This window comes from Gopherus flavomarginatus, chromosome 9 (genome assembly GCF_025201925.1).
Source record: "Gopherus flavomarginatus isolate rGopFla2 chromosome 9, rGopFla2.mat.asm, whole genome shotgun sequence".
In the NCBI taxonomy this organism is placed as follows: Eukaryota; Metazoa; Chordata; order Testudines; family Testudinidae; genus Gopherus; species Gopherus flavomarginatus.
In genome coordinates this window covers 63,390,363-63,410,882 of record NC_066625.1, presented here as the reverse complement: position 1 = coordinate 63,410,882, position 20,520 = coordinate 63,390,363, and the positions used below count along the sequence as shown (strand labels likewise).

General features: G+C 43.1%; 1 protein-coding gene across 5 annotated transcripts in view; it reads left to right on the top strand.

Moving 5' to 3' along the window:
• Positions 1-16,173: 16,173 nt before the first annotated feature.
• Positions 16,174-20,520, top strand: part of TJP1 (tight junction protein 1) — a 319,386-nt gene continuing 315,039 nt past the window's right edge. For 2 of the 5 annotated variants that reach the window (XM_050967885.1, XM_050967883.1), the window contains exon 1: positions 16,174-16,355. In XM_050967885.1, coding sequence (XP_050823842.1) covers positions 16,189-16,355 — 167 coding nt within the window. In that variant the 5' untranslated portion in view covers positions 16,174-16,188. The remainder of the gene's footprint in view (positions 16,356-20,520) is intronic. The other 3 variants (XM_050967893.1, XM_050967884.1, XM_050967886.1) reach the window with 2 other exon arrangements.

Genomic DNA, 20,520 nt, shown 5'->3' with positions numbered 1-20,520 from the left:
AAATACCAAGGGTCACATCCTCAACTGGTGCAAATTGGTGATTTCTGTGGAGCCAGCCTGGTTTACACCAGCTCAGAATCTGGCTTTGCTTTTTGTTTGTCTGTTCTATTAACAAATATTAAATATTAAATAATAATAGAAGGGGAACCAAAGAATACAAAGGCAGAAAGGCTGAATAAATGTATTATCTTATCTCACATCTTTGTTAGTTTGTGGTTGGAAAATGTCCTTAGAAGGTGCAGATATTTTAAGATCAATGAATACTTGTTTGTTGACCAATTCTGAAGTTTGGAAAAATAAAATCTAGTTGAAAACATTGTATATATTACTGTTACCTATAATACCTAGGTAGGATAGTCAAGAGAAATCGGAACAAGAGAAAGTTGAGTAACAACAACAAAAAGAGAAAAACAAAATTCACAACTTTTGGTGTTTAAGCCTAATACACCTTGCCAGAAAAATAACATAGTAGTGAATTATTTCTTTTATCATCTGATGGGGAGTTAAAGGTTGTGCTCGTATGTGGAGACAGGAATAGCTGGCTGCTCAGCTCACCAGTGGCTTTTCTCTGATTGTCCTCATATAGTTTATTTATTACTTTAGGGCCTTTTTTCATTTTGGTACTATGCCATGGAGATAGTTTTATTTTTATGCCAAGGGCATTTTTTTTTAATTTGGTCCATTCGCAGAAAATTCGGAGCCAGAGTACCTATGCCAAAAGCAGCAAAAATAGCATTATGTGATGAGAAAAAACAGAACTGATTGTGTTATGTGTGAAGTAGAAGACAGAGAATTGCTTGTTCGCCACAAAAATCCTCAACTGCTTGTTTGCTTTGAGCAGGATTTTTAAACATGTTACACGTGTGTTACAAGAGGATAAAAGGCCTCTTGACAACTGTTTGCAGAAAAACAGATTTTGAATATCTCCTATATGTTCAGCAAAACCAAAAATATCCAGTCAATGCTCCATAAAGAACACCTATTGTTCTTTGTTTTCTATCAGGTATTCTGTAAGGAAACCAAAGAGAAACAGTGTTTCAAGAATGTCACCTCCATGGACTTACAAGAACGTAGAACAAACCTTGTGGATTTGTTTAATTTGGAGATATATTTAAAACTTCTTTTAAAAGCTTTTTATTCACTTGGGGAAAAATGTTCAAAAGCTGCTGGTGATATTCACTACCTAGCTTGAGATACCCTAAATGAGAGGTGGGCAAACTTTTTGGCCTGAGGGACACATTGGGTTTTGGAAATTGTATGGAGGGCTGGTTAGGGGAGGCTGTGCCTCCCCAAATAGCCAGGCGTGGCCTGGCCCTGCCCCCTATCTGATCCCCCCCACTTCTCACCTCCTGATGGCCCCCCTGACCACTGCCCCATCCAACCACCCCTTCTCCCTGTCCCCTGACAGCCTCCAGCACCCCTGCCCCTGACTGCCCCCTGCTCTCCCATCCAACACCCCCCTCCTTCCTTACTGTCTCCCCGGGACCCCTGCCCTCATTCAACCCCACTGTTCCCTGCTGTCTGACTGCCTGACCCCTATCCACACCCCCTGACCACCACCCCGAACTCTCCTGCCCTCTATCCAACCCCCCCTGCTCCCTGACCCCTTACCGTGCTGCCTAGAGCACCGGTGGCTGGTGGCGCTACAGTCGCCCAGCTGGAGCCAGGCCACGCCACCACACAGCACAGAGCACCAGGTTAGACCGGGCTCTGCAGCTTCACTGCCCCAGGAGCTTGCAGCCCCACCACCCAGAGCATTGCACTGGTGCCACAGTGAGCTGAGGCTGCAGGGAAGGGAGAACAGTGCAGGAGGGGCAAGGGGCTAGCCTCCCAGGCCAGGAGCTCAGGGGCTGGGCAGGAGGGGCCAGCGGGCTGGATGTGGCCCGTAGGCCATAGTTTGCCCACCTCTGCCCTAAGTGGTCTCAAATCAAGCACCCAAAAATTGAGGAACCCACAATCACTGCCCACTTTTGAAAACATTGGCTTAAATTTTGTTAGGATCTCAGCGTTGTTGTTTAATGGTTTTGCATATGTGAGATGGGATTTTTTTATTTTATTTTAATGCTACTTAGGCAGAACCTGGAAAGCATTTTTGATGCCTCTGCTCTTTCTTTTCTTCTGAAAGACCTGGACTTGCAAATGCTTAATAATGTGAATAATTCTGACTCGTGCAAATAGTCCCATTTGCTGTTTCCATGAGTAAAGGTTCAGACCATAACTTAGTAATGTCGTCAGACTGATTTGAACAATTTAAAGTAATAAAATCTAGCTTTTTGACAATGGCCCATGTTCATGTGCTGTATCAGGGGTGGCCATCCTAAGCCTGAGAAGGAGCCAGAATTTACCAATGTACATTTCCAAAGAGCCACAGTAATACGTCAGCAGCCCCCAATCAGCATCCCTCCCAGCTCCCATTGCCTCCCACCCACCAGCAGCACTGCTGATCAGTGGCTCCCACCTCCTGATCAGCCGTTTCATGGCATGCAGAGGATCTGGAGCAGGGAGGAGCGAGGGCATGGCAGGCTCAGGGGAGGGGATGGGAAGGGGTGGAGTGGGGGCAGGACCTGTGGCAGAGCCCAGGAGTTGAGCAGTGAGCACCCCTTGCAATCCAAGAACATGTACAGAAGTCCAGATGTGAAATTACCATGCCAAACTTTCCGAGTTTATGCCTGCCTAAAATGTTAGCAGCTGTATTGGTCTACAGGGAATCTATCCTGTCTGTGATTAGGGTGACCAGATGTCCCGATTTTATAGGGACTGTCCTGATATTTGAGGCTTTGTCCTCTACGGGTGCCTATTATCCCCCACACCCTGTCTCGACTTTTCACACTTGCTCTCTGGTCACTCTATCTGTGATAAACAATGCCACCATACCCGTCTGCTTGCTTTACACATATATTAGAATGTGAGGTCGCTTTTAGCACCTTTCAACAGCCTAGATGTGTAACTATACCACTGCATAATGAAAAATATCTATTCTAGCTATCTGTATCACAGCAAACATAAACGCAGTCTGCATTACATAAATTGTGGGGTTTGTAAATACTGCCCATCGCAGAAGAGGAGATATTTTTGTCCTGAAACCTATATGTTGTCATACCAACATAATAAAAACAATAGCTAAAAACTTAAACTTATTTTTGTTCAGAAGGATTGCAGTGTCTTTCAACAGAAGGATACTGAAGTGATTTAGAGCGTATGTAGAGATCTCTTCACTCATCATAGAAATGCAGCTATTCCTGGAGTGGAATGTGGCAGCCATTCTCATCTGTAATACTACAAAACAATAATGTTCTTTTTTAGGAGAAGAAGTAAAAATACTTAACCAGGTGACATTTAGGAAACCAGAATGTAATTATTCCCCAAGTTGGCATTTCTCTAGGTTAGAAGGGAATCAATGGCCCTCCACTTATAAAGCGTGGTCAGGGTTTTTGCCTCAGCCTAAAGAAAAGACCCAGATTCTGCTCTCAGTTACAGTGGTTTAAATCTGGAGTAACTCCAATGAGTGAACTGATAGTGGAATAGCCCTACACCTCCAAGAGCATGAAATATCCCATCACTATGCTAGGACATTGGTTCAGCACTGACTCTGAGGAAAGAACGACAAGTTAGGACTTGATCCTGTAGCTTACCCCATTCTTATGGATCCTTATGCCAGGTGGAGTCCCAAATATGTGCCTACAGAGCTCTCTGAAGGACTTGGGCCTTAATCACCACCATCACTTCTTGTACCGTGACCACTGCAGCTCACTCTAGGAAGACTTTCCACCCCCAAATATGGGCGTAACTCAAGCCCTTTATATTTTATTGTGACTAGGTATGAATATGTTAGAACAGAGATGTGGGTAATCATAGTGTAATCACTCGAGAATCAGTCCTGTAGTCTATACACAGGCAAAACTCCTGGAAGTTTTCCTATGTTGGAACTGCAGAAACACACTTTATGTAATAATATTATTAGAGACATTATCAGGTTTAAAAACATACATTAAAAAGCTAATTCCCTCACCTGTATCATTAAAAACTGAAAGTTGTAAAAATTTTGCTTTTCACCTTTTATACTTTTGTATTTCACTCATCATGGTTCCAAATGTTGGACACTGAGAAGAAACAGGAGCAGATCTTGAACACAATATAAATGAAAATGTTAAAATGGATGCTTGGAGTTACAAGGCTGGACCATGTTTGGAACATACTAATTACAGAAAAGCTGATGGAAGTCAGGCTTAGATGGTCTGGGCATGTGAAAAGAAGATCAGAAGACAATATAGGGCACAGAGTGTTAAACTCAGAAGTGGTGGGTAAGAGAAGGCTTGGAAGACCCAAAACTAGATGGATGGACATCATACAAAAGGACTGGTTCAAGAAAGACTGGACTGGAGAAGAAGGACTCACAGAGCCAGCTCCATATAGATTGGAGTAAAGCTAGAAGAAGAAGACGACTCATTGTGGAGAATGAAACAAGTATAGTCTGTTTCACTTTTCTTTCTAGTTTGTTTGCTGTCAGTTTCACTTTCTGATTCTACTATACTAGCACAATGCTGAACTGTTAACTCTGTTGAGGTGTAACTATTTTCATTGTAACAAATTCCATTTAACATTAGGTTTTGTAAGATTTTAAGCAAACAAAAATAAAACCTAGGTATGGTGGCTAAACTCTCAGTTGGTGGCTAAACTCTCAGTTGGTGCCTCTTTGAAAAGTAAATGCCTTCTAGTCTTATAAGACAAGACCTGTGTATTTTCATTATTAGGAAAAAGTGGTCATAAAGAGGGAAATTATCATATACAAAGCATCTTTAACATAGTAGACAGTCTTTTAATGAGAGTCCCTGTAACATTTTTGTCTTCTTTTTGTTATATTAGTTTTTTGTGCTCTGGCTCCTAATTATAGTAAATCCTATTACATTAATTTTCATTGTAGTATTAATCTGATTAAAAAGAGTACAGTGTAACAGTCACACATATTGTAATGAGAGCTGCTTCCTTTCTGGCCACTCTCCTCCACAAGATGAAAAAGATTTTGCATGTTTGTAATGAGTGTGCAAATACAGAATTAGACATACGTATCAAACAGCCTACAACTAGAATTCTGAAGCATTTCAATACATTCATGTAACATCCAGCTAGCCTCCAGGCCCTGCAGGATCATGGATGTGGAAGCACTTCCATTAGGATTCAATCAAAGACATTAATGGAGCTAAATAAGGCCCTGAACAGTTAAATACATGTGTAATGTTACTTGTTTGAGTGGGCCAACTGACTCCAATTGAAATAGTCACAGTGCATGTGGGGTTCGAACTAAGATACGGAACTTCAGCTACACTATTCGCGTAGCTGAAGTCGAAGTATCTTAGTTCGACTTACCTGGCTGTCCTCACGGCACCGAATCAACTGCCGCGGGTCCCCCGTCCACTCCACTTACTCCTCCTGCCGAGGTGGAGTATGGACGTCGATTAGCAGATCGATTTATCGCATCCAGATGAGACGCAATAAATCGATCCCCGATACGTCAAACACTACCCACCGATCTGGCGGGTAGTATAGACGTACCCTAAGCGTTGGCAGGATCAGTGCCTTAAGCACTAATGCTGTACCCTCTGATTTTCACCTAATTATCTTGATGTGTAGCATGAATATGCACAAATTACACCAAAGTAAGTATAAAATATAATAGGAAATATTGAAGAGCAGTCCCCCAGGACACTCTGTCTTACATGTGTCCCACTCTAGGAAAGAGGGCAGCTGCCTCATCAGTTGTTTTGTATTTCCAAACAATCTGCAGTGATGCTATAGCATTTGCCATATCTGCTGTACATTCTGCTAGTTAACAGGCTGTTCAACAAGTTTCCCAACTAAGATTAAACTTGTATAATGATCAGTATATATTATTTTTTATCACTGAACATCATCTGAAATAAGTGTCTGAGTTATTCAGAGCAAACTTCAAAATATCCCCTGATGACTTCTTTCATTAGAGTCCTTTTTGTGTTCACAGATCTTTCTTCTGGTCTTGGCCCACAATATTCTATATTCTCTCCTCATAACCTGCTTCTCTCTCTCTTCAAAGGCCTATAACAACGCCCTGTGTTCATGATCCTGCTTTCTGCCTTTAAATGTTATGTGCTCAGAGGCTTCCTCCTCAGGCATGCCACCGGTATCAAAGCAAGATAGTAAGCATAGACACCAACTCCAAATCAAGGGCTGGAGCACCCCCACGGAAAAAATGGTGGGTGCTGAGCACCCACCGGCAGCCTCCCTATCAACTCCCCTACACCCTCTCAGCGCCTCCCACCCACCAGCAGGCCCCACGCATGAGTGCCACCCACCACTGCAATCAGCTGTTTCACAGCATGCAGGAGGCTGGGAGGGAGAGGGAAGGAATGAGGATGCAGCACGCTGAGGGGAGAGGGCAGAACTGGATGGGAAGGGGCGGGGAGGGGGTGGATCAGGGGCAGGAAGAGGCGAGTGTTGACGGAGCCTAGGGCAGAGGAAAGTCAGCACCTGTGGTAGTAAGATCTACCCAGACTTTACCTCAGTGTCATGTATTGTGGCAGTTTTGACAGTATGCAACTAAGGAATTTATTTACTGTAATTGGATCTTTGTGTATTGCAGTTGTGATGAGTTCCTGATGATAGTGTGTTTCTTAAGCTCTTTTATGTGAAGTTATATTACTTACAGTTCTTTTTTGTAGCTTCTCACATTGAAATTGTATTCTTGGTGATTTCTTCCCTCCAGTAGTTTTCTACATGATTAAACTGTATCAGAGAGCGCTAATAGAACTCATGCATAGGCTTATTTTTTTCTACATTAAGCTTATGTAATCCTATGATAGAGTCGTGTTTGTCAGGCATAATATAATATGTGAATAATTTTGACTTAAGGTGCTTTTTCTTTTTTAATGTAAAATTCCCTCCGCCCACTAAAAAAAAGGGAAACCTAAAAGCATAGAAACCGCTGTAGTGTAGGTCCATCTCATTCCATATCTTAACTTCAGTAACAGCCTATATTTTATTGTAGTAGCATGAATGTACTCCACATAGGATCTGGCAAGGATGGTGTGATGGCCTACACTCATGGAGAGTATTGCCTAGTGGTGAGAGCTTAACTCTTTCAAACTGCAGGGCAGGGCTTTGGTAGGGAGCCTGAGCCCTCTCACTCCACTGGGCTCCAGCCCAGGGCCCTGTGAGGGCTATCAAAGGTCTGCCAGGAGTTCCTTAGGCTGCCTTTCCTGAGCCACTTTCTACCACCCCACTATTGTCCAAAGTTCACCATCTGTGATGAGGAGATATGCAAGGGATCATCTCACCACTTGGCACCTCCTGGTGGCTGTGCATGGTCTGGTAGCTCCCTCTCTCTCTCTGGGCAGCAGCTTCCTCCTCCTGTGGCTTAGCCCTCAGCCATGTCAATTCCAACTGTCTCCCTTGCTGGGTAGTCCATAAATAAAACAAGGGGAATTTGTCCATGAGTATGAGTCCATGAGCAAGAGCAAGGAATGTCTCCCTCTCAGAGTATATCTGAAGCAAGTCTTCCCTTCCCTCAGGCAGTTGTTAATGTAGGGAGAGATCCTGTCTTCCCTCAGCATTCCCTCTCTGACACTGGTCCGCCCCCACGTGAGCTGTTCTGATTCCTTTTAACACCTCCTCCTGTGGGCATCTCTTGCAAGTGTGGCAGGGCTGGGCTGGCTGAGCCCAGAACAGCTCCTTAACCCCTTGTTGTTCAGTGTGGGGTTTGCATACCCCATAACAGATAGTGTTAAAACTTTCTTCCAAACAGCAGGCCACAGAAATTGCTGCTTGCAAGTTATTAATGAGGATCTCAATGGATAAATTCTAGCAAGCCCCTCCTTCTTGACAGCCCACAATCAAAAACATCGCATGAATTTCTATAGAGAGCAAGTCTAGAAACCAATAGATGTATGGTTCTGCTTCTTTGGAGGCAACACAGAAAAAGCTCATTTCCTTTATGTAGACTTTAATTGAGTGAAGCCTCAGAATTTAAGAATTTAAACTTAAGGATTAAGTTATTTTAGAAAACTGTATATAATTTCGATACAGTTTACAGCAACTGGGGCATTTCCTTCACCATAGCCATGTAGAAGCTGCCGCCAACTGGGCTGCCCTGTCACAAGGATACTTCAGAGGCAAAAACCTGCCCTAAAGTGAATGGTCAATTGTGCACTAATATGGGTTAGGAAATTCCTTTCTGCCACTACTGAAGTAATCAGTTCATGCCTTGAAGCATCAAGACACTTAGCATATACAATTTATATCTTAGCTACATGCTATTTTTATTGTGTCCAATCTTTTATTATTATTGAAAACCAGATTTTGTGCAGCCCTTACATAGGTGAGCTGTGCTGGGGAGGGCACAAGAAGCCTTTTTACCCCATCTCCCTTCCTCCTAGCAGTCCATGCAAGGGCCTGGTACAATTACAATGCAGGGCTTCTCCCTCCACGTTCTTCCAGGGCCACATTATGACAGTAAAAGGGCAGGTAGGAGGCAGGGCCATAGCTCCACCAATCCTTGGGGTTAGCATGCAGGGGGAAATATATGTATATAGTGATGTATCAATAGGTATGTCCACTTTGCATACCAGGGAAAATCCAGAATATCCCCTTAGGCATAAAGTTTTGCACTTCCCCCAACACAGATCTGTGCACTGAAAACCCAGTTGACAGTAGCAAAGAATCCTGTGGCACCTTATAGACTAACAGACGTTTTGGAGCATGAGCTTTTGTGAGTGAATACCCACTTCGACACATGCATGTAGTGGAAATTTCCAGGGGCAGGTATATATATGCAGGCAAGCTAGAGATAATGAGGTAGTTCAATCAGGGAGGATGAGGCCCTGTTCTAGCAGCTGAGGTGTGAAAACCAAGGGAGGAGAAACTGGTTTTGTAATTGGCAAGCCATTCACAGTCTTTGTTTAATCCTGAGCTGATGGTGTCAAATTTGCAGATGAACTGAAGCTCAGCAGTTTCTCTTTGAAGTCTGGTCCTGAAGTTTTTTTGCTGCAGGATGGCCACCTTAAGGTCTGCTATAGTGTGGCCAGGGAGGTTGAAGTGTTCTCCTACAGGTTTTTGTATATTGCCATTCCTAATATCTGATTTATGTCCGTTTATCCTTTTCCGTAGCGACTGTCCAGTTTGGCCGATGTACATAGCAGAGGGGCATTGCTGGCATATGATGGCGTATATTACATTGGTGGACGTGCAGGTGAATGAACCGGTGATGGTGTGGCTGATCTGGTTAGGTCCTGTGATGGTGTTGCTGGTGTAGATATGTGGGCAGAGTTGGCATCGAGGTTTGTTGCATGGATTGGTTCCTGAGCTAGAGTTACTATGGTGCGGTGTGCCGTTACTGGTGAGAATATGTTTCAGGTTGGCAGGTTGCCTGTGGGCGAGGACTGGCCTGCCACCCAAGGCCTGTGAAAGTGTGGGATCATTGTCCAGGATGGGTTGTAGATCCCTGATGATGCGCTGGAGAGGTTTTAGCTGGGGACTGTATGTGATGGCCAATGGAGTCCTGTTGGTATCCAATTGACAGTGAATTCTACAGGCTAATTATGTGCTGTTTGTTTAAGTTTTCCTTTGTATCTGTTGTGCACACACATAAAATTGTCCTTGCTTTTGGATGGGGAGATGGTAATATCAGGAGTCACCCCACCAGATGTTTCTTTAGATGCTATAGAGCACTCTTACTTTATTTTGACAGGTATAGTCTTAGGGCTAGTGTACACTTAAAATTTTGCTGGCATAGCTATGTCAGTCCAGAGTGTCAAACAAAATCAAAACTCCTAATCAACATACCTATGTCAGCAAAAACCCTCCTGTAGATGCAGTTATACCAGCAAAAATGTCCTTTTGTCAGTATAGCTTCTTTCATTCAGGGAACTGGTATAAGCCATAGTGGCAAAAGAGCCTTTTACCATAAACTGTGTCTCCACTAGGAGTGTTTGACAGTATAGCTATACTGGCAAACCTTTTCTAATGTAGACTAGACTTCAGTCCCCTTTCTCTTCTCTGGAAGCCTCAAGGGGTAAGTCTACACTGCAGTGTAAGTCTGTGCTTTAGCCTGGGTTCCAGCCTAACCCCCCTTACATCTATACTGCAATTGCACTTATTAACCCAGGGCTTGTACCTGAAAGGCTCAGGACCTGCAGGACTGGAGGATCTGAGCTCAAGTTAAGCCAGGACCCAGGGTCTCAGCCCTATTGCTTTGCAGTGTAGATACAGCCCTACTCTACTTGGGTCCCGGGAGTCCGCTGCAAGTATCCCACGATTCCATGGAACAACTTCCTTAGTCCTCTCTATCCCAACAATGTGCAATCCACTCTATTGAAATGGAAGACCCCTTTCTCCACCCTTGGCAAATGGCAGCAGCTCAGGGCAGCATTAACCCATTTCTTCTGATCACTGATCTGCAAGCACACTATCAGAGAGCCTATTGGGTTTTTAATGGAGAGCAAACTGATCAACCCTTTAGCAAATCAAGCTTCAAACTCCTGTAACATGCAAAGTGGGCATTAAGGATTACCCATAGTGCACCATAGTCCTATGGCTAAAGCAGCCACATTTCAGTATGGCGGGGGCACTAGGGACCCTAGTATATGGTTACTTTGACTCAAGTCTGTGCACTGCAGTGTGGACACCAGAGGCCTAGGTTTGAGCACAGGTTAGAAAAATCTTAACATGAGGTTAAAATACGATGTAGATGCTCAAGCCTAGTTTTCCCTAACATTGGTCAGCTGACTCAAGTCCCACTGGCCCTGGGCTTACACTGCAGTCTAGACATGCCTAGGTCACAGATTCAAATGACAAGACAGCCTGTTTCACAGACTTCCCTGCCTGGGAGAGCTACATTAATGCTATGATTATATTTGAGTAAATGTTGAAATGTAATGGAATAACCTATTTTGAAAAAGGAAGTATTATGAGAAGGGCGATTTTTTGTTAAGAAGGAAGACTTATTAGGAAATTCAACTAATAGTGGAGCACAGTTATTTAATGACAGTTTTAATGACAATGCTGTATCATGTTAGGTTCTGGAATGCTAAAATGTCACTTTACCTAGTGAAGTGTATAATATGAATTGTTCATGTCATATTAAATGCTGCAGTAGTGTAGAATATCCCCAATGTGTATTCTGAAAACTCGTTGCTAATGCTTGACATAAAAGCATATGAGGAAAAAAAAGTATATACTAAGGATATGGGACCTGTTGGCCAGAGGGTTGTGGATGATACTCCATGTCCCGCTGATGAATGTGGGCTACTCAGAGTTTATTCTGTACTGTGTGTGCTGTGCCCATTCCTTTGTTTAAGTTATAAATTCTGTGGCCTTGCCTGGACTCGGAAAATTGGGACCATCAACACAGTTCCAGTAGTGGAAGCTGCTGTGTAGACAGAATTTGGAAAATATTTTCCACTTCAAACTAAAGTACTATTTTCAGTAGATTTGCATATGGGCAGATTTTTTCTATTAGCTAGCCCTCTTCAGAGAGAGCTACAGTAGGTTCAGGTTAGTGTTTCACATGCTCATTATTTTTTTTAAGAACTCCTGCTTTAGGAAGAATCAGGCTTTGTGTATATAACATCCCTGCAATTTCTGATTTGGGAGTCTTCAAGGGTTAGGGCAGGAGAGAAACATGTTTTTGACTTAGCATGAAAAAGCCCAGCTTATTTTTATATTTATTATTATGAATTTGTATCATAATAGTAAGGGTGCTATTATGCATTTGTGGGCCCATTTTGCTAGGTCTTGTACAAATACATATGAAGACATAGCCCCTGCCTAAAATTATTTACCTTCTAACTAGATTGATCTTTTTATTCCATCTGAACATATAAAAAATAAAGCTGACGGCATAATTGAGGAGGATATTGTAATGTACGTAAACACAAACACTAGAAACAGATCCACAGATCCATGTCTATCCTCCTGCACAGGCTCATAAATTGAATTTATAGTCTCAAATGTGACTTTGTAAAAATGTCATTGTAGGGCTCCATGTTTATCCTAGCAATAATTTCATATCAAAATATAACTAATTTATAATATTATATATATATTTTTTTTTCTAGCTGCTAGAGCTATATATTCAACCTGGAATTTGAAAATGAAGCCAACATTCTTTGTGTAGCTTCATCAATAATAAGGACTGGCTTCACCAGCATTGCACAGGTGTAAATGATTGTCTTAATGGAGTTGCACAACTGAAAGTAAGGGCAAAACAGGGATGGTAATTGTAATTTAGCTAAAAAATTCTGTTGATGATATGTCAGAATAAAAATCAGCTTCTGCTCTCTCATAGCCTTGTGTGGGCTCTGGAGCAGAAGTGAGTAAAAACAATAAAGAGTAATTCAAAGTCATGAAAGTAAACAGAGACCACTCTGCATGTGCACATGGAGCAGGTCTCAATTGAACAAGAAAGCTGCATTTTTTCAGTCACTTTTCTGATCTTAATCACATTTCCTGTTTCTCTTAAGGTTTATGGTACCTACTTGAGCTGGTCTGATGTTCTGTACTTTAGATGGCAGTCATACATGTACACAGTAGGCAGTACATTAGCAGCATTAGTTTCAAAGGCAAAACCTAGAAAGTACATGAATGACAGTTAAGTAGAAAGTTGTATTTCCCACCCCTAGTCTTTCTCCTGACCAGAGTCTAATTTATTGGTTGTTTTTTAAAATTAAGTAATTCCCAATTTTGTAAATGTTGGATCTATTAGAAGGCGAACAAGAACCCATGAACTGTGTCTTGAGAGCTATAGAGGAGTAGGCCAATGTTAGAGACACTGAGCCAGTGCTTGAATTTTCAAACCTTCCTATTTATGATATTTTGGAACCCCAGGATGTTTCTACTAATCCCAGATTTCCTGGCTCGGAGAACAAAACTGTAATTGCCCAGTCACTATTGTGACCATAGCAATATGATTATTATTATATGATTTTAATTAACATCTGTTATACTTTGTGAGTGTAATGCTGGCATTTCTTATCTCCTGATGTACGGAATAGACCTTGGTAGAATATAGTCTATTTTGATTTTGAGGCATTAAAAAAAAAAAGGAAATTTCTGATATTTGAGTCTTGCAAATGAAAATATTTTAAGGTATTTTTTTCTCTCTTAATGAGGCTGAGAGCACTTATTTAAATCACCACTGTAAATACTACAGCTCATACAATTCATACATCTGTAATATCTTGGTACAAATTTATTACTTCATCATTAATGTGGGTTGATGGCACCTGCACTAAATATACACACCCTTAAATAATATGGGGCCAGTCCACTGACCTATTCTGGCAACTGAGATGGATAGGATTATGATTTTGGACTATCTCTCATAATCTTGAGAGTACTGGTAGTAGAGCTTTCTCTGCTGAGGCCCTGTGAGCCTGGAATGCTATATCCCAGTATTCACACCTGAGCATATCTGTGGCATCTTTTGTGCCAAGGCCCAAATTACTTTGTCTCCTTTTTGCTGTTGGAGGACTTATTATATTGTTTTAGATCTTCTCTGTTTTATGTGGACATTAAAGATCCTTGGACATGTTTTGCTCTGGTATCTGCAGCCAAAAAAACTCACACTGCTATTGATCAGGCTGTCAGCTAAAAGCCTACCTCCACCCCAGAGATGTTTGCACCTCGGTGGTTCTGTAAGTACATAGAAAGCATAGTATGGTGATACACTGTTTATCACTTTATATACTGTATGTCTTTAGAATGAAAGCCCTTTAGGTCAGGAACTTCGTTTTATAGGCACCTATGGAGTGCCATATGTAAATATTAGTAAACTTTGGGGTGAAAGGCACAAAACAGGTTTAAGACATTCTTATTAGTATGTGTTGAGTATAAGATGCAACACATGATTGTTGTTAGTTATTTCTGTTAAGTGCCCAGAGAACAGATGTCTAGGAATGAATATATCACATATATAGGTTTTATTTAATGGCCATCTGTCTTTCAAATCTATCATTTTTCTGGATGTGAGAGAATCAAGAATGATGTTTATGTTCTTTCTACTGTTGATTCATTAAGCTTTGCATAGGAATTCGGATCTCTGTGGGCCAGAGGTGAATGTGGGACAGGGGATCCTCTGTAACCCAGTTTGTAGCCATTTTTCTCTCTCTCGCTCTCTCTCTCTCTCTGTTCAGAAGGAGGTTTTGATTTAAGGTGCTACGGCTGGGACGCTTCCAAGCCCCTATGCCCGGGGCACAGTGGGCATCTCCTCTAAGCAGCAGCCAGTTTGCGTTTGATGCGGTGTTTGGCTCCACAGCCTGATTACAGCTAAATCACAAGTGATGGTGGCAGCCGGTGGGGGTGGGGATTAAAATAACATGGGGCTATTCTAGGCGCTAATGAGATAAGAGCGGTGAGGACAGAGACCCAGAGGGGAGAGGGCAGCCCTGGGCTGGAAGCATGGCAGCGGCAAAGCGGCACTGGGTAACTGAACTGTCCGTGGGACGGCATAACGCTGCTCTGGAAAGAGGGAGAGGCAGACCCCAGCTACCGGAGATGGGCAGGGAGAGAGAGGCCAGGGGCCCAGTGATGGTGCGTGGGAAAGAGAGACCCCCTCCACAGGAACCCTCTGAGGGGTGGGGAACGGAGCAGAGAGAGAAGCCCCCAGATGCCCAGAGGGATGGGGGGGTCAGAGAGAGGCCTCCAGGTGCCCAGAGGGACGGGGGGTCAGAGAGAGGCCCCAGGTGCCCAGAGGGACGGGGGGTCAGAGAGAGGCCTCCAGGTGCCCAGAGGGACGGGGGGTCAGAGAGAGGCCCCAGGTTCCCAGAGGGACAGGGGGTCACAGAGAGGCCCCAGGTTCCCAGAGGGACAGGGGGTCAGAGAGAGGCCCCCAGGTGCCCAGAGGGATGGGGGTCAGAGAGAGGTCCCTAGGTGCCCAGAGGGACTCGGGGTCAGAGAGAGGTCCCCAGGTACCCAGAGGGACAGGGGGTCAGAGAGAGGCCCATCAGGTGCCCAGAGGGATGGGGGGTCAGAGAGAGGTTCCCCAGGTACCCAGAGGGATGGGGGGTCAGAGAGAGGTCCCCAGGTGCCCAGAGGGATGGGGGTCAGAGAGAGGCCCATCAGGTGCCCAGAGGGATGGGGGTCAGAGAGAGGCCCATCAGGTGCCCAGAGGGATGGGGGGTCAGAGAGAGGCCCCAGGTGTCCAGAGGACTGAGGGACGGGGGGTCAGAGAGAGGCCCCAGGTGCCCTGAGGGAGGGGGGGTCAGAGAGAGGCCCCAGGTGCCCTGAGGGACTGGAGGTCAGAGAGAGGCCCCAGGTGCCCTGAGCGACGGGGGGGGGTCAGAGAGAGGCCCCAGGTGCCCTGAGGGACGGGGGGTCAGAGAGAGGCCCCAGGTGCCCTGAGGGACGGGGGGTCAGAGAGAGGCCCCAGGTGCCCTGAGGGACGGGGGGTCAGAGAGAGGCCCCAGGTGCCCTGAGGGACTGGAGGTCAGAGAGAGGCCCCAGGTGCCCTGAGGGACGGGGGGGGGGTCAGAGAGAGGCCCCAGGTGCCCTGAGGGACGGGGGGGGGGGGTCAGAGAGAGGCCCCAGGTGCCCTGAGGGACTGGAGGTCAGAGAGAGGCCCATCAGGTGCCCAGAGGGATGGGGGGTCAGAGAGAGGCCCCAGGTGCCCTGAGGGATGGGGGGTCAGAGAGAGGCCCCAGGTGCCCTGAGGGACTGGAGGTCAGAGAGAGGCCCCAGGTGCCCTGAGGGACGGGGGGGTCAGAGAGAGGCCCCAGGTGCCCTGAGGGATGGGGGTCAGAGTGTCCCCGGGAGGCAATGCTCAGGGTACCTGGCGAGGGGAGGGGGCAAAGCGAGATAGCCCAGGTGAGTGGGCTAAGTGAGAGGGGAAGGGCTTGATCCCAGGTTAGGGAGAGAGGGAGCGCGGCAGGAGGCGGGGGAGGAGACGCGCGAGAGCTGGAGGGCAGAGAGGAGAGGCGCGGCAGCAAAAGGAGGAGACAAGTGTGAGCTGTGGGGGGAGGCAGAGAAAGAAGGAGCGCGGCAGGAGGCGGCGGAGGAGGAGAGCGTCAGCTGGGACGGAGTTAGAGAGAGCGCGGCAGGAGGAGGAGGAGAAGAGCGTGAGCTGGGGGGGCAGAGACAGAGGGAGCGCAGCAGGAGGAGGAGGAGGAGGGGAAGAAGCGCGACGCAGGGACGGCAGATGCCTGGAAATAAAAAATTGATGATTGCATGCAGCGGCTGGAGAGACTCTGTCGGTGGCGGCGGCGGGGACGAGGCAGGGACAGGGGGGGCGACGGCAAAATGAAGTATCAGAAATACCTGACTGTCTTGCAGATGGCCATAGGGGTGACCGCCTCCAACAGGGGCAGTCTGATGCCCTTAAAGAGGAAGCTGTGGTGAGTAGGCACAAAATGGGCAGGAGCCAGCCAGGTTGCTGCCGGGCGCTGCATGCAGGATGATGGGGGAGCCGGCTGAACCTTGCACCTTGTCACACACATTGCTTTGTTACTGGGGCTGGGGGCTGGGCTGGGATGAATAAACAGTGCATCCTGTGCAAGGCGAATGAACTCATGTCGGACCTACCACTGCCGGGCATTTATTGTTGTTTTGTGGCATATGTTATGGTCCTATTTAAAAACAAATCAGGAAATAATTTTAAAAGGGGCCCCATTTGTTTAACAGAAAACACCACAATGGAACGGTCATGACGAATTATTTACCAATAGTTTTTTTTTTTAAATCAAAGACAAATCATTATGTTCAGCCTTTTGTTGAACTGTCCATTTACCCGCTACAGTTTTCTTTTATTAAAACGTCTTGATTTTAGGAAGCACCCAACTGTAAGCCTCTCCATGGTTCAGAAGTGCAATTCTCAGTATAATAAATGTTCTCAGAAAGAAACAACAAACCTTTGTCAAAACGAGATAATGGCAGCTCCTTCAGAAAGGTGCAAGGGTAGTTACAAGGAAGGTCTATTATAGGTTACAACAACACTGCATATTATAGGCATGGCAGTCTGATTGTATATTTCCTTTGATTGTTTTATAGTTGTTTCTTTGAGCTGTAGTATGAATAAAGCCTAACTTTGAAATGCCAACCCACTATTTTCTTGACAGGTGTGAATCTCAAAGAGGGACGTTCAATATTTAAATGTAATATTATACTTTTAATTTCAAAATATATTTATTTTTTCTTTGACACATCTCCAGTGGGTTTTGTGCTTACTGACTGGTGAGCTAAACTAATTTTCTAGATGAACTGACAATATGTTAAGAAAAATATAAAGTACTGTAAAACTGCAATGTGGGTGAGTAGGACACCAGGAAGCATATGGCATTGCAATATCCAGTCACTCTTTTGTCTTGTAAGGGACCACCGATAGCCTGATTGAAGCAGTAGGATGCATGCCATTATCAGAACAAACTATATTAAGGAGAAAATCTACCTGACTGCAAAGCCACATTTTCTGGGGAAAACATCCTGGATCTTGAATTGCATTTGCACCTTAAGAAAAAATATCTTCATAAGATTGAGAACGAAACTTGAGCAGTGGTGTTCTTATGGTTTCCTATCACCATGGCCATGAGTCACAGTGAAAGAGTGTAAAATGTCTGAGAAAGAAGTGCTAAGACATACTGTTTAACAATGAGATGGCTTCAAAATGAACTGTTTTCACAAACAGCATCCTGTGACAGCACATATTTTTATACCTTCTACAGATCTTGGCATTATTTTATTTTGTCCGTATTCTCACATGATCGTCCAGAGCAGACAATGTCAAGGAAATACATAATACAGGGAAGCAGAATAAAATAGCGATAGGCCAACTTCATTAGATTAACATTTTACTTGATTTAAGCTTCCTTTAACAACTGTTTTCCAAAATATACTTTGCTATATTTTTTTCATAGTTTATCTTTTTATTTCATTGCAGAAAATGTAAAATTTAGAAAACTAATTTAACATTCTGGTGTTTTAAAAAGTCACTTAGGTTTATATGAAGTATATCTAATAATCTTTCTAGCATGAATAGTGAACCTTACTATAAAGTTTATAGAAAATAACATTATTTTAGTAACCAAAATTGGCAAAAACATATTCTTGTTAACTGTAACACACAAAATCAAACATTTTCCTTGGAAAAAATATTCTTTCATGTGGTTATCTTTGATTTTCCTAAGAAAACCCACTTTTGTACTGTATACAGTGGTTTGGGATTGATTATGTCAGAAGCATAAAGTGCTACTACCTGTACTCGCCTCCCAGCAATGTCATTCCTTTTCACTTTGCTGATATTGCATACTGTATACAGCAATGTGTACATCCATTTACTTCAGTGAGAATTTGATCAGCCTTATATTTCGTAGCTTTATGGTGAAATTTCCCTGCTTTCCAAGGGACAAGACAGACACTATAGTGGGTCCTAAATGAGGACCAAACTTTTGTTTGTTGAAAGAAAAATATGCTATATATCCAATGTCATTTGCATTAGGTTGTTGATGGTCTAGGTGAAAGGATCAGACAAAAACATGTTGCTTTTTTCTATACAAGAATTTGTGTCAGTTACTTAAATCCTTATATTTGACATCCTTAGATTAGTGTTTCAAATTGTTATTTCCCTATCAGTGGGTGACATGATACTACAGGTTTCAACTTTGCATTAGGAGCCTGAGTAGGGTCCATATGACATTGTCTTTGTGGCTATGTCTCTGTGGGTAAAATAGTAATTTCCTCTACATTTAAAGGTATGCTTAAGGGATATTTTGTAATTAAGATTTTATTGTGGTTTAAGTTTAGTTTATTTTCAAATCATACATTATATAAAGCTTAGTTTTTGTGAAATATATTTTTATATAAATCAATGCAATATATTACAAAAATGCAAAGTAAAAGGTACATTCTATTACCATATATCATCAATAGTTTCTAACCTGATGTACAGAAATAAAATGTATAAATCAGATTAGTTCATACTTTTAATATGATAAAATGGTAGCATATTCTTCAAATTTATAAAAATGAGAATTTCAGTATTCTTTTTTGCCCAGGCAGATTCAGAAATTGTTTTATATGTTAGTACATACTGTAAGTGCAAGAAAAATAAATCATTTGATAAAAAAGGTTTAAAATATTTATCTTTTGTTTGTGGAGATAATCCACCTGAATCCTACTGAATGAAAATGAAAAAGGTAGCAGCAATTGTTTATTTCTTTATAGAGCATCTGCCACTCTAATTTCCTCCCACTTCTCACCCCCCCCCATAAAAATTGTACATCCTGTTCCATGAAACACAAAAAGCACAGCTACAAGATCAAAACAAAAAAGATGGATGCTGGATATCTCCTGGGATGGGTAATCTGCTATAGAAACTTTCATCTCTAGGATGCCAGTTCAAACCCAATCTGTGTTACCATTGTCTGACAATTGATTCCACCTGATACCTATTTAATAGGCTATATTAAGTGAGTTGGATGTTCCCAGTCTTATTCCCAGGTGGCAAAACTACCATCACACTTGGCAGTAATTAGCAGAGAAGCTAAAAAGTGACTAAATTCTTTCCTAAGAGAGGTCCCTCTGTCCAGGTCAGAGCTGAGGTAGTGTGGGAAGCTTGCAGTGCTGTTGCCTGTGTTTCACCTGTTTTGTGAATAAAGGCCTTCACTTCCCAAGTTGTCAGCTGGCACATTTTATGAGCATGAAATTCACTTTCTATAAAATAAACTATTATTTGCTACATTACATTTAAAATTATGTTTGCAGATGTGCACTTTTAAGACTTTCTGGTAGAACTACTGCTTTCAAATTTGAAACAGGATTGTAGGTTTGGAGAATTGTGAATCCTTTATTTTGACATTGAACCTTGGCTATACCAGCTGTTAAAGAACAGAACTAAGAATTTGAGATGTGTTAATCACACACAGAAAATTATGTCAGTCTCTTTAACCTTGGTAAGACAACCCAGGATTTTTACTGTCAACATCAGGTGATAGTTGGGTTGCATTTTTTAAGATAGAGTGCAGCATGAATTAACACACCTGCTAAATTACTTAAGGAAAATAAACTATTGATGTGTAAGAATCTTAAAACAGTAGGCCAAAGTCAATATTTACTGAAATCCCAATACCTGCAAGCTGAATGTATTGTAAAATAGAAGATGTCATGTAATTAATACGCATGTAATTTCCTACCAAACTGGGAGTAAGGTTTTAATGTCTAGACTTTAAAGCCTTTCAATGGAAAGACAATTTCTGTAAGAAATATATGTGAAATCAGGAGAAGATTTGAATGAGAAAAATAAATCACAGTCTGCAAGAGTTCTAAAAGAATCTTCCATCTTTGTTTGGTCTTGATCCTGCTCCCACTTAAATCAGAGTTAGAACTTCTGTTGGTTTCAATGGTGCAGGAATGAACTCTTTGCCAGAAAGCTCAGAAAACAAGATATAAGATTCTGTCAATTGTATCGAGATTATTATGGCAATTATTAAGACAAATGTGGGTAGTGTAAATATGAGACTCTTGTACATGTGTTGTGGTTGTCTGAGGTGACCCATAGTTTAAAGAAAA